At 37.3% G+C, this 15,815-nt stretch overlaps 2 protein-coding genes across 2 annotated transcripts in view; one reads left to right on the top strand and one right to left on the bottom strand.

The window, feature by feature from the left end:
* LOC129758376 (uncharacterized) overlaps positions 1-15,815 on the bottom strand; it is a 201,976-nt gene that overhangs the window by 183,839 nt on the left and 2,322 nt on the right. The window lies entirely within an intron of this gene.
* Positions 11,350-15,815, top strand: part of LOC129758377 (neuroligin-4, Y-linked) — a 260,978-nt gene continuing 256,512 nt past the window's right edge. Inside the window, exon 1 of the mRNA XM_055755884.1 lies at positions 11,350-13,013. Coding sequence (XP_055611859.1) covers positions 12,676-13,013 — 338 coding nt within the window. The 5' untranslated portion in view covers positions 11,350-12,675. The remainder of the gene's footprint in view (positions 13,014-15,815) is intronic.

Here is a 15,815-nt window from a genome sequence, read left to right as displayed (position 1 = left end):
CATTCGGACTAGTAAGTAACCGTCAACTTGAGTAACATGCAACAGTTTTCAACTTCAAATTATGATTCAAGGTAATTAGATGATGTACAATAAGAAAATTGCATACTCAAAGGCGCTTGTTTCCTTTAGTTTTGTGCTCTCGCACATTGTAGTGAAAAGGAAGTGATAATAATTTTGTGTTTGACAATTTCTTTTGTTTAAATAGTGAATTATGATGAGTAAATATTGGATTTATAGTTTTTGATGGGTGGATCCTTCTCTTTAGGTTTTTTACATGGGTGCACGGACCTACCGAAGGTTTGATTTACGAGAAAATCGTTGGCTAGCAAATGGTGGATAATGTGCAACACGAGGCTCCATAGTGATCATATAATTTTTATTTACAACTCCTATGTCAACCTCCCTATGGCACCGGCTGGGATGCGAGTAACCTAAGCGGAAATCAGCGTGGTTGAGAAAATTCCGAAGCGTGACATTCAAATCCACTTAGGTTACTTTAACGCAAGAATTGGCTCTGATAATCAGGACTTTGAGCGCATCATGGGGCGCCATGGTCTTAACAGATGAGCGAAAACGGAGAGCTGTTTGTAGAATTTTGTGGCAACTACAACATGGTGCTTGGTGAATCGCTCTTCCCCAACGACCAGCACATAAGATCACTTGGGTATCCCGAGATGGCCGAACAGAAAATCAAATTGACCACATCTGCATCAGCCGAAAATGGAGAGGGAGCCTTCTTGATGTCCGCAACAAACGAAGCGCAGACATTGCATCTGATCATCACCTCGTTCTTGGCGAGATACAACTGAGAGTCGCGCGTGTCCAGCGGCGAGAGGAGAAAGTCGAATATCGATACGACGTCCGCCGGTTGGAGAATCCAGAGGTGAAAAGGGCATACGATGAACAGCTTGAATCCCGAGCCTCGGAACTGCCGACAGACGGAACAGTCGAAGAACAGTGGTGTGGAATCAAGAAAGCCTTTATCATGACGAGCCATGGTACTCTCGGTAAAGTTTGTGGAAGAAGTGAACGAATGTCGGATGAAACGTGGAGGATGATCGATGATCGGAGAAAGGCGAAAGTTTGAATTGAACAGGCATGTACCGGGTCAGCCAAAGCAGCCACCCGCTTACGATATGCGGAGCTGGAAAAGGCAGTTAAACGAGCTTGTAAACGAGACAAGAGAGAGAAAGAGCCGCCGCCAATGAAGATATCCGATTATTTACTTAATGACATTTCTCGCTGCCTTTGTGGTGCACTGACCAATGCTAGAATGTCGCAGAAAAAAACCGAGCAGGTCAGCTATTGACAGATCGAACAGTTCAGCTCTTACGATGGACAGAGTACTTCCAACAACTCTTCCGAGTCACGATTGGGATGGCCTGTAGAATCCACAGCTCGAAGCGCGAACAGTAAGTTGCATAAATGGCGTCAACTAGGAAGCGCCCGCGCTGGCTAAAATAGAAACGGCAATCAAACACATGAAATCCAACAAGAGGCCATTCAAATATTACGTAACGCGTTCAGGGGGTATAGAAGGTTGTTACGCTTTGTGGATTTTAGATAGAAAATGTGATAAGAATGTGTTACGTAAAGGAGAGGAGGAGGTTGAAAATGATCGAAAATTGCGTTACGTAATATTCGAATGGCCTACAAAGCGCCTGGGATCGATTGAATTCTTGCTGAGATGTTCTTAACTCTGCCTTGTCAGCACAAATGTTGCACCGTCTTTTCGCTGACATCTGGGATACTGCAATATTCCCGGCCGACTGGATGCAGGGTATCCTCGTTAAGGTCCCGAAGAAAGGTGACCTGACCGAGTGCGATAACTGTCGAGGCATATCAAACTTTGATCTGTACAACTCTCAGAGTACTCTGCAAAGTGATCCTGAACAGGATACAGGAGAAGGTTGACGCTACACTCCGAAGGCAACAAGCTGGATTCCGATAAGGACGATCTTGTGTGGACCACATCGAATCATACTGGAACAAATCAACGAATTCCAGGACTCTCTTCTGCTGATGTTCGTTGATTTCGAAAAGGCATTTGACCGACTAAACCACGAAAACAGCTGGGCGGCTCTAAGGCGACGAGGAGTCCCAAAGAAACTAGTCCATCTCATTGAAGCACAGTACGAGGCATTTTCGTGCAAGGTCTTGTTAGATGAAAGCCGCCTCACCATTAAGAGGAACGGCGATGATTATTAAACATGTAAACAAACTTTTGAAAAACGTTTTATGCAAAATTTTCATTTTCAATGAAAAATAGCCGAGAGAATATTTTCTGTGTATGTTCGGATGAACTGGATAAATTCGCGCGATGAAGCCGATTCTTCGAGCGAATAATCGCTTACACTGTGTGTAGTATCTTAGTAGTCGTTTCTCTACTGTGTCAGATAAAAAAACATTATTAAGTTGTTTTCCAAACTAGCAAATCTTGTTTCTACAAATTGGCGACGAGGATAGGATTGACAACACATCCACATTGGACAAAACTGATGCTCTCTCTTAGTGATGTAACGGCGCCTGCCACGTCCTAGTAGTCCATGGATAGAAGGAACATAGACAAAAAGGGACTGAAAGAATAATAATTCATGCTTTAAATATTTAAAGAAGATAGTGTCAAGGCAGCCCTGCTCTAGTATTGGTACAGGCTGAGACGTCACACAATCAAGAAAAATCTGCTAATTTACTAGGAAACTTTTCTTTTTGGTGATAATTTGAAAAATCTGCTGGAAATTTTCCACTTTGAAAACATGTTATTATATAGGGATTCTTGCTTCTTGATCAGTGCAAAAAAAGTTGCATTTTCGAATAATTTTTCTTTACCATCGAAGTTCGAAAAAATGGTAAATTTTCACCCTGAAATTTGCAAAACTTAAAAATAAGTTCAAAGTCTTCCATGAAAATGCTCAAATCAGTGCAGTTTAAGCTCTTCATTACAATAAAGTGATCAAAACACAATTTTTTTTTACAGAAAATCACAATCTTTTATTGGCATTTTTGTAAACTGGGTTAACAATCATGAATTGATGTTAGTTGTTCTACATAAGAACTGTATATGGTAAACCGGTTGTGTAGAGATTTTCCGACAACAATCTAAATTTAAAACTTAGAATCGTTATCAAAACACAATCTTCTTTCACACCCGTTCACTCACGTCCAGTCGCTTTCCAGTTCCTCCACCGAATCCCCTGTTTCCCGCTCTCGCATCTGACAGTTCTTCTTTCTCCAAGGTCTGTCATGTTTTCCAGGTAAGCCTAATCACGATGTACAGTTGTGTGTGTTAAGGTGCGCCCCTACATCCCCCTTAACACAACCTGATCTGATATGGCACGTCATCTTGGAACCATGCAGGTTCCTAATTTTTCTCGGCAGCAAAAACCAACTGCTCCGGATTCCCGACTTCCGCTTCTATTTTCTTTCAGATATACATTCACTTCTTATCGTCTCGAGTACTGTTTCCGGAACCTTATGTGGCGAGCTCTCTTGGAGGTTCTTCTTTCTGTATAGATATAGTGAATTTGCCTTTATCTTCAGATACATATTTTATATTTATTTATTCTTTTTTTTGTGAGCATCCATATATTCTTTGTTGCTCAAGGCTGGGCTTAATTTGTCGTTCTTCTTGATTCTTCGCAAGCTTCTATTTACTTAGATCCCTCCTTGTGCGCCCCTACATCCCCCTACATTTTGACACTATATCCCCTTCCATTTTGTTAAACAATTGCATCGCAGTTCCTCCAATCCGTCTTGACTTGATGTGATAAGGTAGCAACAAGTTAAGCTCTGGCGCAGCTTGTAAGCTTTAAAATGCTCCTGTATGCAATTCTGTTTTTACTAGCTATCCCTGCACACGTACCGAAGCATATATAAATACGCTGTAGACAACCATGCTTGTTTGCTATGCCAGTTTTTCGAATTTCTCATGACTAAGAAATTTAACGTTTCATCCGCTCGAATAAATAGAGCAACTGTATATAAAACCAAAAAGTAAAATTTTCAATTTCATATTTTTTTTGTTAAGCCTTTTTCACAGAGAACAGACATACAAACTAGCCCATGAAACTTGTGTGAAATTTCAAACGATCGTTTTGAACCAATTTTTGTTTTTTGACCACCAGATGTCTCCAAATACACCAAAAAGAACTGTCAAAACCAAACTGAGAAAAAAAAACAAAATTTTGGTCAGTTTTGGACAGGTCGTATGAACTGTTTGGCATGTCTTAAGGAAATGGCTGTTAATGTTTCGTAACACCGGTTACATAATGAAATAATATCTTAAAAGTTAATCGACCGCTACTTCCTTCAAGCTAGAAGCGCTCAATTTAGGACAATGGGATCCAAAAGTGATACTTGTAAGTAACCCACATTGAGTTGTCTAGAATCAGTTCTGATGGTTAAGACTGATCATTAAGAATGTTCCTAATTGACTGGATATAGCCGATTCGTCCTCTGACGAACGAAGTGCAAAAGTTTATTGTTAAACTTGTATTTATTTCAACTGTTTCAGTAGTGCAAAAATAAAGGAATGAATAAAAGTTAATTACCGATACTTTTTATACGGTTTTTACTTTTTGCATTTTTCTGACAGTGAAAAAACTTTTTTTGTTTTAAATTTACGTCACGCTTCGGGTTACTCTGGGGGACATCTTATAATGGCTGAAGAAAAGTAACTCGAAACATTACATAAATAAAAAAAAAAGTTGTTTCTAAAATTCTGTCCAGTCATAAGTAACTCTTATTGCATTTTCTAGCAATACATCGATCCTGTAAAGTTTTGAGCGTCATTAGTTTAATTATTAATGAATTTATATATGATTACGTCTTTTCGAAAATGGGCACTTGAAAATTTGATTTGTAACTTTTGAACGGCGCACTAGATGGCACTGATTCAAGTCAATTTCCAACGTATTTTTTTGGATGCCAACATTTGAAATTATATACTCACTTTTTTGAAAATTTTTTGTTCGAGCTTGTACGTCTGTTCTCTGTGCCTTTTTTTGCATTCTTTATTTGTCATTGAAGCACCCGAGTTAACAATTAGATAAAAACCCTCGAAAAAAGTGGTAAGTAAATGTGTTTCTTTCATAATATTTTTCTAACTTACGCCCTCGTTCTAAAGGTTCGCTTTTCCCAGCGACACACATGTTATTTCTTCCATGATTTTCCTTTTTTTTTTAGTTGACTTAATCGATTTTGGAAAACTGAGCTTAAACTTGAAGGTATTTCGAGTCGTGTGAAAGGTATGGTTAAACGCATGACTATCTATTCTACAGTTCTACTCCTTTAATGTAACTAACAATAAACTTGAAAGAAATCGTCACAAGTTTGATAAGGTATCACAGATGAAGCAGTATGATCTTTTGTATCGATATTTTATGAAAAATCACGATACCGTTTTCAACAAAGAGTACTCATACAGTCCACAATCCAGCTACTATGAAGCACAATTCTTCAAAAGCAAGTAAACCATACAACATTGATGTGCTTTTCTTTAATACAATCACTCAACTTATCTGATTTGGCAAAATAGATAACTGAACAAATCATTCCCGTCTAGTCAAACTCGTCTGCTGATATAGTACAGGCATTCTTTAAACTCGCACAATCACAACGATCAAGCATTGCAGCACCTCGTAGATATTAGCAGTGGAATCTTAAAACCACCTGCACTCTTCCGAGTTACAGATTTTATATAGAACACAAATGTATGACTTCTTAGAGGCACCAGAGATCCTCCGTACTATCTGCGCTCATTAGAGTCACGTCATGTTATTTCTAACAGAAATTAATTGACTTCTCGAAGTCATTCGAAGTCACTCGAAGTCCACCTCAAAGTCACCAGAGCTCCTCAGAAACATGTGCGCTCCTCGGAGACTTAAAACTACGTTTAAACCTTTCGAAGTTACTCTTGCTTATTTTCTTATGAATTCATTCCCGAAAAACAATCCAGCCTCTCCGAGCCATCCGTATTTCGCGACTGAACTTGCATCCTTAGTTCCACAAAACTATCGGTACTTATCTTAGTCTCAACATTCATGAATTCTCGGGATTTAAGAAATTTTAGCTTTACCTAATATGTGCTCACATATTATCGCTCTGCTTTGTCATGGAAATTTGTTATCTTATCGTTTATCTCACCTTTTTTTACCTGTGCAAATACAACTGCCACGGGGATACAGGCTAAGCTGTTCATAGATCTTCCGCACTATTTCAAAATATCCTCTTCACATGGCATTTTTCTGAGCTCCTCCTCATTGCCTCCTCGGAAGGACACAAATCATATTTCAACGATGGTTTCATCTTTCTCCTCAGAGCAGGATTCCGTATAATCTTATGTTTACTTCCTCGGAGGAATCGCTTTCTTCCATCTCTGAAAATATTCACTCTTTCTCCTTAAAGGAAATGGAATATTCCTCCTCAATGGAATTGTAGGTTTTCCGAAATGTTCCTCCTTTTTTCTCCTCAAAGGAATTGAATTCTTCTTCCCAAAGAGAATAAATTAATCCTTCTCAAAGGAATTGAACACTTCTCCTCAAGGAAGTTGCATTATTCCTCCTCAAAGGAATAAAAATGTTCTCCTCAGAGAAGTTACATAATTCCTCCTCAAAGGAATTAAACACTAGGTACTCCTCAAAGAAGTTGCATTATTCCTCCTCAAAGGAATTTTATTCTTTTCCTCAAAGAAGTTGCATTATTCCTCCTCAAAGGAATAAAAATGTTCTCCTCAGAGAAGTTACGCAATTCCTCCTCAAAGGAATTGAATACTTCTCCTCAAAGAAGTTTTATTATTCCTTCTCAAAGGAATTGAACTCTTCTCCTCAGAGAAGTTGCATTATTCCTCCTCAAAGGAACAAAATTCCTCCTTCTCAGAGGAATTGAATCCTTCCTTCTAATAGGAAAATCACTCTTCTAAAAGGAAAATCACACTTCGACTCTTCGAATCGAATTATTCCTTCTGAAAGGAATCGAATTCGTCCTCCTCGGAGGATTTGAATTCTTCTTTCATTATGGATCGTCACACTTCCTCCTCAGAGGAACTTCTCTCTTCCTCCTCAGAGGAACTTCTCTCTTCCTCCTCAGAGGACCTTCACGCTTCCTCCTCAGAGGAATTGCATTCATCTTCCTCAGAGGCATCCTTTTTTCATAAAAGTTCTTGTCATCTTTTACGAGAAGTCGCACCAAATCGAACTGGAATTTAACTTATTCATTTGAGCAACATCAATTTTCTTTAACAATTTCTATTTTTTTCTGGTTCTTACTCACCCTTTTTTTATCCTCGTCGCCAGATGTAGAGATTTTCCGACAACAATCTAAATTTAAAACTTAGAATCGTTATCAAAACACAATCTTCTTTCACACCCGTTCACTCACGTCCAGTCGCTTTCCAGTTCCTCCACCGAATCCCCTGTTTCCCGCTCTCGCATCTGACAGTTTTCTTTCTCCAAGGTCTGTCATGTTTTCCAGGTAAGCCTAATCACGATGTACAGTTGTGTGTGTTAGGGCAAGGAATATTTAAATAAGGTAGTGTCGAGAGCCATATTGGATTTTTTTTGTGACGTCACAAAAACGAATGTATCGAAAATTTATATGCGAATGGCAGAAATTTCAAAGAAAAACATGTTTTAGAATGAAAATGAATTCCAATTTCATTTTGATTGTGTTGTAAGAACTCTATTTCACTATGTTATGAAATTTTCTGGTCCTTTAAAGATTGCATTATGTTTTATTTCTCGTTTTAACAATGAACGCAATGTCATCTTGAAGCTAAAACGTTCAAAAACGAAGATAAAATCTACTTTAAAAAGGTCTAGCTGGTGGTTATTGAGTGTTCAACTGATTGTCATGATTTTTATCCAATCGGTTTACCATATTCAATTCTTATGTAGAACAATTAACATCAATTGATTATTGTTAACTCGATTTACTAAAACGCAAATAAATAATTGTGTTTTTAAAAAAAAGTTTGTTTTTTGATAACTTTTTTGTAATAAGGATCTTAAACTGCACTGACTTGATCATTTTCATGGAAGAATTTGAACTAATTTTAAAGTTTTGCAAATTTGAGTAGGGAAAATCCACAATTTTTTCGAACTTCGATGGTCTATTTCATACAAAAATTACTTGAAAATCCAACATTTTTCGTACCAAGCTTGAAGAGCAAGAATCCATCTAGAATAACAGGTATTAAAAGTGGAACATTTCCAGCAAATTCCTCAAATTATCAACGAAAAAGACAAATTTCCTAGTAAATTAACAGATTTTTCGTGATTGTGACGTCGCAGTGTGTACTAATACTAAAGCAGGGCTGCCTCGACACTACCTTCTTTAAATATTCCTTGGTGTTAGGGTGCGCCCCTACAGGTAGGTATGAAAGCATTACAATCAGTTGAACACTCAATATCTACCAGCTAGACCCTTTTGAAGCTGATTTTTTCTTCATTTTTGCAAGTTTTAGATTCAAGGCGACATTGCATTCATTAATAAATTTAGAAAAAAAAACATAATGCAATCTTCAAAGGACCAAAAAATTTTCTAACATTGTGGAATAGAGGCTTTACAACAAAATCAAAATGAAATTGGAATTCGATTTCGTTCTAAAAAGTGTTTTTTTTTTTTTTAATTCCTACCATTCTCACATAAATTTTCGATACAATCGTTTTTGTGACGTCACTAAAAAATCCAATATGGCTCTTGACACTACCTTATTTAAATATTCCTTGCACAATATGGGTATTGGGTGGAAGGGCTCAATAAGTCGAATTTGGCAGTCCAGCGCCATATTAAAATCAAAGATAGCGGTTTTTCGCTTAACTTCAAAATGCAGTGAATAACTGAAAAACGCTTGAATCATCCACAGTGAAACCAGTGAAAGGGCTTTAAAAGTACATGAAAACTGACTGAAAAAAATTCGAAAAATATGAAAAAGCACCGAAAGAAGTAAACAACAATATGACCAGTGTTATAAAAATAAGACAAAATAATAACAAAAATATTTTACAAACTGTGGCAAAAATATGAAAAACTATTAGTCAAATTGGACAAATGACAAAAATATGATAAACGAAAAAGTGAAAACTGACAAAACTTTGGATAAAACACGACCAATTTGATAATAAAAAAAATGGGTCTTTTATGCCATTTTTAGTCATTTAAAGCATTTTGAAGTTAAGTGGAAGCCGCCATCTTCACGCAGAAAAAGAATGGGGAGTCGAATCAACAAAACGTTTTTTTTTTATTTAATTTTGTTTTATCTATTCGCATTTAATGGGTACTTTTGATATGAAATTCGATTCGAAACAGAATCCCACATTTTGTCAATTTTACAAAATAGTCGAAAGCAAGCCATCGTGTATGGAAGAGGGGTGCGTCATTTTAACAAAAATCAATTTTGTTGTTTTTGAAATGGATAGTTGGGCTGTTATGAATCGAAAAATATGTTTTGTTGGCCAAGCGTGTATAGATGAAACGTCAACTGAAAAAAAAGAAAAAAAAAACTCGTCAAAATTTAGCTTGTGCCTCTTGATGTATCCGAACAGAAAAACGATTCTTGGTCAATTTCTTGCTCGTTCGGAGATAGTAAACCCGGATTCCGGAATGCTACAGAGTTGGTTTCATTATAGGTAAGTTATTTTTATTTCAGTTAATTATCAAATCTGTAAACAATTTCGCATTTCCTTTTTTTAGGCCGAAACTTAATTTGGTTTGTCGGACCAGGACTATCAACAAATTGAAGGACACAACTCGTTCCTTCAATCACGACAGCTATCGGATGCCGAATTAGTGAATCGGGCTTTGAAGCGATGCCTTTATTAGTGGCAGCCCTTCCAGCGAGACGATAATTTTAACCTGTTCCCGGGGACATCGTGTACAATCAAGGTGAGTCTGAGTTGCAAATATTTGCTAAAACTTTACCCTTTCATAATACGCATGTGAATCACCTGGGGCGAAGAAAATTTCCCATAGAGACAGGCAGACTGAATGGGGTTGATTCACAAACATTAATTTTTATATTTTCCCCTCTGTTTTCAGATGTAGCGACCCAACAGTAATCGACCTTTGCATTCCTGGTCCCGCCCTTCCGCAGTTCGTAAATTTTAAACTAATGCACATCAACATTCGGGGGACCAATGGGATACCAGACGATCGTGATGCAGATTCCGCTTTTGAAGGAAGATCTGCTTTACAGGAGAGCGGAAAGCATAAAGAAAAAACACAGTGCATATGGTGTATATTGTGAAATCATTAATAAAAAATCAAAATGCCGTTTTAATTGGTGTAATAAAATTTAATCCATTTGAAAAAAAATCCCTCATCAAAAAAAAAATCCCTTATTTTAAAATTAATACATTCATTTACATAAATCAAACCGAAATAACTATAAAAAAATGAAAATATTTTTTTTTCAGTCCAAAAATATTTTGTACGTTTTACCCAAAATTTTTGCTATTTTGCTAAAAATTATGGATCATTTTCAAAAAGGGCCTATATTGTTTCAACAAGGATGATAAGTTCATTTTCGATCAATTTATTTTGTCGATATAATCTGAATTATATTTGTGCTTTTTCCCAACCAAAATTTTTATTATTTTTGATCCAAATTTGATTGTTTTTACAAGATATTTTTCTGCGTGTTGGATTAAAAATGATGTCAAAAATCTATTTCTCGACGTCCTCACAAGGTCCAGGCACCTTGTATTTATTTCCTTAAGATTCCTATTAATAACCCCTGCGGTCCTGGAATTCGCAAGGTTTTTTACTCGGTTGTCTGGAATTAACGCGGTTTTTCTGAATTCACGCGGGTGGTTTTTTTTTGCGCGGTACGTATCCCTCGTTCGCATTTTTAATTCTGCAAATTAATTTTCAAAGATTTTTTTCACGTTTGATTAATTTTTGCTTAACACTAAAGGTTTTTTTCAGTGTTGAACCTCTTTTTCAGTACCAGCACCGATTTTTTCCTCAAATTCATGTTCTCCATTGGGTAACAAGGAAAAATTTCAATATTTAATTTTCATTGATACCACCCTCAAACGCGAAATTGCTCTAAAATGTTGCTCAGCTCTATTTTATAGCAGCTCTTCTTAAAGTCACAACAAACGTTATTCATTGCCCACCAGATGCAGTGTCGGAATGTTTACCTCGCGGATTGTTGTGTCAATCTCATACGTTCTGATTGTGAGTTTGCGCAATAGAAGCGACTCTGGTACCAACACTGGCCACGATGTGTCTCTGCCGTATATGAATGCCTACTATCTTACTAGCCTCTATCTATGGTATGGCTGCAGCGCCTTTCGCTAGGCTAGGAATCAGCCAAGTAAAGTCAAGTCAGTCTGTGGTGAAAAGCGAATCGATGCTGACCGTGTTCAATCTCGGTTTTGCGGCCCGTTTTTCTTCGCGTGTTTCCTCTCTCGTGCGCGGTTGCTGCTCTGTGTGCCTGTTCCTTTCCCGCGAGGGTCATTTTTTCGCGACCTGCCCTAAAATCTGGATTTGTGGGGACGTCGTCAATTGACGACGGTGCCGGACCGTGAGCTCAAAAGAAAGGGAGCTCGTTTGTGGGGGCGTACGGTTGGGTTTGGTTGGGTTGGGCAAGATAGTCATCCTTTGAGCTACCCGAAACAGCCAGCGTGCTGAGCATTGGATTTCGTGAGCCCTATTTTCGGGGGTGTATGATGTCAAGGGGCGAGTGTGTTCTATGGTTGACTACAGCTGTAAGGCGACAGCAGTAGCAGCAGCAATGAAAAGATCCCTGTGCCATGGTTGAGCGCTGTTTGCTTCTGTAGTGAATTATGTCAAATTATTGTCGTTACTGAGAGTGAGCAAAGATATGGGCCCAGTTTGGTGGAGGGGCAGGGCGAACGTCGTGGAATTGCAATGGATCTAATGAGGATTACTACTGGTCGGGTTGGAATTCAGTCGCAAGGATACGGATAGCAATCGATACGGATTCTCGCAGTAACACCGACAGTGATTTTTAGTGCGTTGTTTGCTGCTAGGCGACTCACAGGATTCACACTGCTCACGAGTATTGATTTATGGATGTCACCGTGCCAGAAGACCAAGGATATACATATAATAGAAGAGGATATACGTGCATAGCATACAAGCCAACCAACAGAAGAATTGTGGTGTATTCGATTCGGTCAAGTGAAACGATGTTCCCCAGTGGATCGACGAGGAGTGCAAGAAAAAAATCTCATTCATTTCGTGATGCTAAGGATGAAAGGTTAAAGTGCTATTGAGCATGTCAGTCAGTGGGGGAGTTCTTGTAACAAGTCAAACCGGCCTAGAGCTGCCGGAGTGAGTTTATAAATGATAGATTAATTGATGGGGAAGGTGTAATAAATTGATCCAAGGGTATCCATTTAACCATCTTTGAAAAGTTGACAAGCCCAAAATGTGTACGTTTCTCCTGCCGAAGATAGAAAGTCCTTGTGTCTACTCACACCATTCTCGACCACTTAAACCATGTGCTGATGGTTCTAGCGGTAGAAATATAAAAATTGTGCTAAAATAATGAAATTGTCACGCTTCGAGGGGAAGTGTTAATAACATCATTGGTGTTCTTGCGAATAAAGCTAACCCCCTGGTAGAAAAGCTATAATAGAGCGATACGAAAATTCATTCCAAGTGTAGAAATGCTGTCTATAATCGAGTAGCGTGATCTGCATAACCATGTTGCTGCTGCTGGTCATAATCATTCCCATATTGGGCCCCACCATCTCCGAGGGGGGTGGAATTGGTGGGGCAGGAGGAGGAGGAGGCGGGGGAGGAAGTGCTGGTGCTAGTGCTGGAAATAGTGACGAGAACGATTCCGTAAAGAAGACGACCTCTCGTGTGGTGCATATTAAATATGGTGCGGTGTCTGGCACTATCGAGCATCTCGATGGGCGACATCTGGATCCGGTGGAGGCGTTCCGTGGAATACCGTACGCTTCGCCACCGATAGGAACGCTACGCTTCATGCCACCGGTTACGGGAGCACTTTGGTCTGGCGTCAAAAAGGCGGAAAGGTACGGAGCCCAGCATTGATAACTGAATAGCGCGAAATTAATCTCTATTAGTGGATATGTACTTTAATGTACGAGTAATTTGCACCAACCATGTCTTGGCAGTCAAGTATTTGATTTGGCAATAATTTCGTGTTAAGGATGCTCGTGAAAATAGGAAATTGAATAAATGATAACATTGTTGTGTCCGTTCGAACCAAGGTAGCCGCCGAAGTTGTTGGCTAACTTGGCAATGGAAAAACAATATACATACATACAGTACCGTTCATAATTGTATAGAAATTGAAAGCACGCGCACTGTCACTTTGACTTTGAACTTTCATAACTTTTTACTCTGATGATATTTTTTGATCAAAATTTTTGCTTTAGATAGATGAACACTATTATATCACAAAATTTGAGTTTTCTGGAGTTTGTGTGGCCTGAGAAACAGTAGTTCTACAAAAATCGGACTTTTTGGACTATTCTAATTCAAACTGCAATATCTCTGAAACTACGCTATATTTTTTATTGAAATTTTACAGAATGATTGTTGAAATATAAAGCTAGCATGTGTGAAGTTTCTGAAAAGTTCTATCGAGGAGATCAAAAGTTACGCGGGGTGCAATATTTCAGGCATGGATCTAGAAATGCGATTTCTATAGAATTTTGGACTAATGTTTCCATAGGAAAATCATATTCTCTGTTTAGCAACCAGTAAATCTATTTCACCCAAAAAATCAAAAAATATCGCGAGATTCTGATTACAAAACACAAATGGATCATTTATTTCGTTTTTTTATTTTCTTCATTGCTTTTGCCAGACATTTTTTGTCTGATTGGTGGAGGAAACGTTATTGTTCTCATGAATCGTCCAAAATTCTATAGAAATCGCATTTCTAGGCTCATGCCTGAAATATTGCACCTCGCATAACTTTTGATCTCATCGATAGAACTTTTCGAAAACTTCAGACATGCTAGCTTTATATTTCAACAACCACGCTGCAAAATTTCAATACAATATGTAGCGTTGTTTAAGAGAAATTGTAGTTTAAATGAAAAAATTCCAAAAAGTCCGATTTTCGAAGAATTACTGATTCTCAGGCCACACAAACTCTAGAAAGCTCAAATTTTGTGATATAATAGTGTGATAGTTGATCTATTTAACGCGAAAATTTTGATAAAAAAAATCATCAAAGTAAAAAGTTATGGAAGTTCAAAGTCGAAGTGATAATGCGCGTGCTTCCAATTTCTATACAATTATGAACGGTACTGTATGCTTAGTTGAGTTTATTTATTTCTTCAATCATTCATAGACACATTCATTGTTGGTTTTGTTTAAAACTATACAAAAATATGAAAATAATTAGGTTTGTGAGTTAAATTACTTTATGCTGAGATGTTGTAAAGTCAATGGCTTCACAGTGTTGATTATAAGAGTTCATCATGCTATTGATTTGCCCAGTTTTGGCGTATTCTGTGCGATGATGTTGATTGAAGGCAATTATACTACGGTTTTTAAGTCATCTTGTTGGCGCGTAAAAATTTAATTTGGAATGTAGTTCTGTTGTATCAACTCTCTGCGAAACAATATCGTTTGCAATAGAAATCATTGCATACTCTCGCTGTTTTCTTAGTGTTTTGATGTCGATCAACATGCAGCGAGCCTCATATGATGGAAGACGGTGTATACTTTTCAAGCTTCTAAAAACATAATGTTCACAGTTAATCATAGGTACCACTTCTACATCAAAAGTTTCAAGGTTGATGGTAAGGGAAAACTGTACAAGACGCACCAGTTAAGAAAAATCACTTTTTACAGCGATACCAATCATCTAAGAACCAAATTGAAAGTTTACGACGATTCAGGGATCAGATTTACATATTATCAATAAAAAAAAAATATCATAAAACACGATTTCGATTATAATTTTGTAAACAACTAAAACAGCCAGAAAACAAACCGCGGGGTAGAACGCCAAAACTAGTGGACAGAATGCATACCGAAAGCGTGGTGAGAAATGGAACAATGATTAAATATATGGAATGTAATAATTGAAACATCAAATGTTTGATTACATATTCTTCGTATTTTTGTGAACTAACCATACTTTGGCAAAAAATCATTTAATGTTGTTAAACTTATCTCCAATTCGCTTTTTAAAAAACATTGTTTTTATATTCTTATAGGTGAAACGCCTTCAGGAAGGCAACGAAATTCAATTTCTTGAATGATATCGCGGCCAAAATGGCGGTAGATAACTTTTTCGAGTCGAATATTGGTGCACCTTTTTAACTCTTAAAAAGACGAAATTTGTTATAATTATGAATTGTTATCGTTATTTAGGGGTTAGCAAATAAAAAGTAGTTTCATCAGATTGCGCAGGCTGGTTAACCATAAAACCTTATTTGTTACCCATGAAAAATAACAAATTTCACGCTGATTCCATAAATTGTTTCTAAGAATTAAAATCGTTTTAGTGATTTTTTCACCTAATTAATGATGAAAAAGCATGTTGCTACATTAAATATGGAGAAAAACATTAGTTGAAGCCATGGGTAAGTATATTTTTAAGAAAAAATGACAGGGGACGATCTCTCAAAAAGCAGAAAAAATCTTAAAAAATCAGGACACCTTCAGAAAATATTGAATAATTGATGAATAATTATGAAAGTGTCTTTTTTGTTTGTTTAGATTGAGCTTTTATTTTCTATTATTTATTATTTCCAAGAAATAAATAAGAAAAATAAATTAGACAAAGAAGCTTATTATTATTCAAATAAAACGGTTCTGTTTGTTTACTAATCCAAATCTACCGTAGGTCA

This window comes from Uranotaenia lowii, chromosome 3 (genome assembly GCF_029784155.1).
Source record: "Uranotaenia lowii strain MFRU-FL chromosome 3, ASM2978415v1, whole genome shotgun sequence".
Lineage (NCBI taxonomy): Eukaryota > Metazoa > Arthropoda > Insecta > Diptera > Culicidae > Uranotaenia > Uranotaenia lowii.
This window is presented reverse-complemented; position numbering and strand designations above follow the sequence as displayed.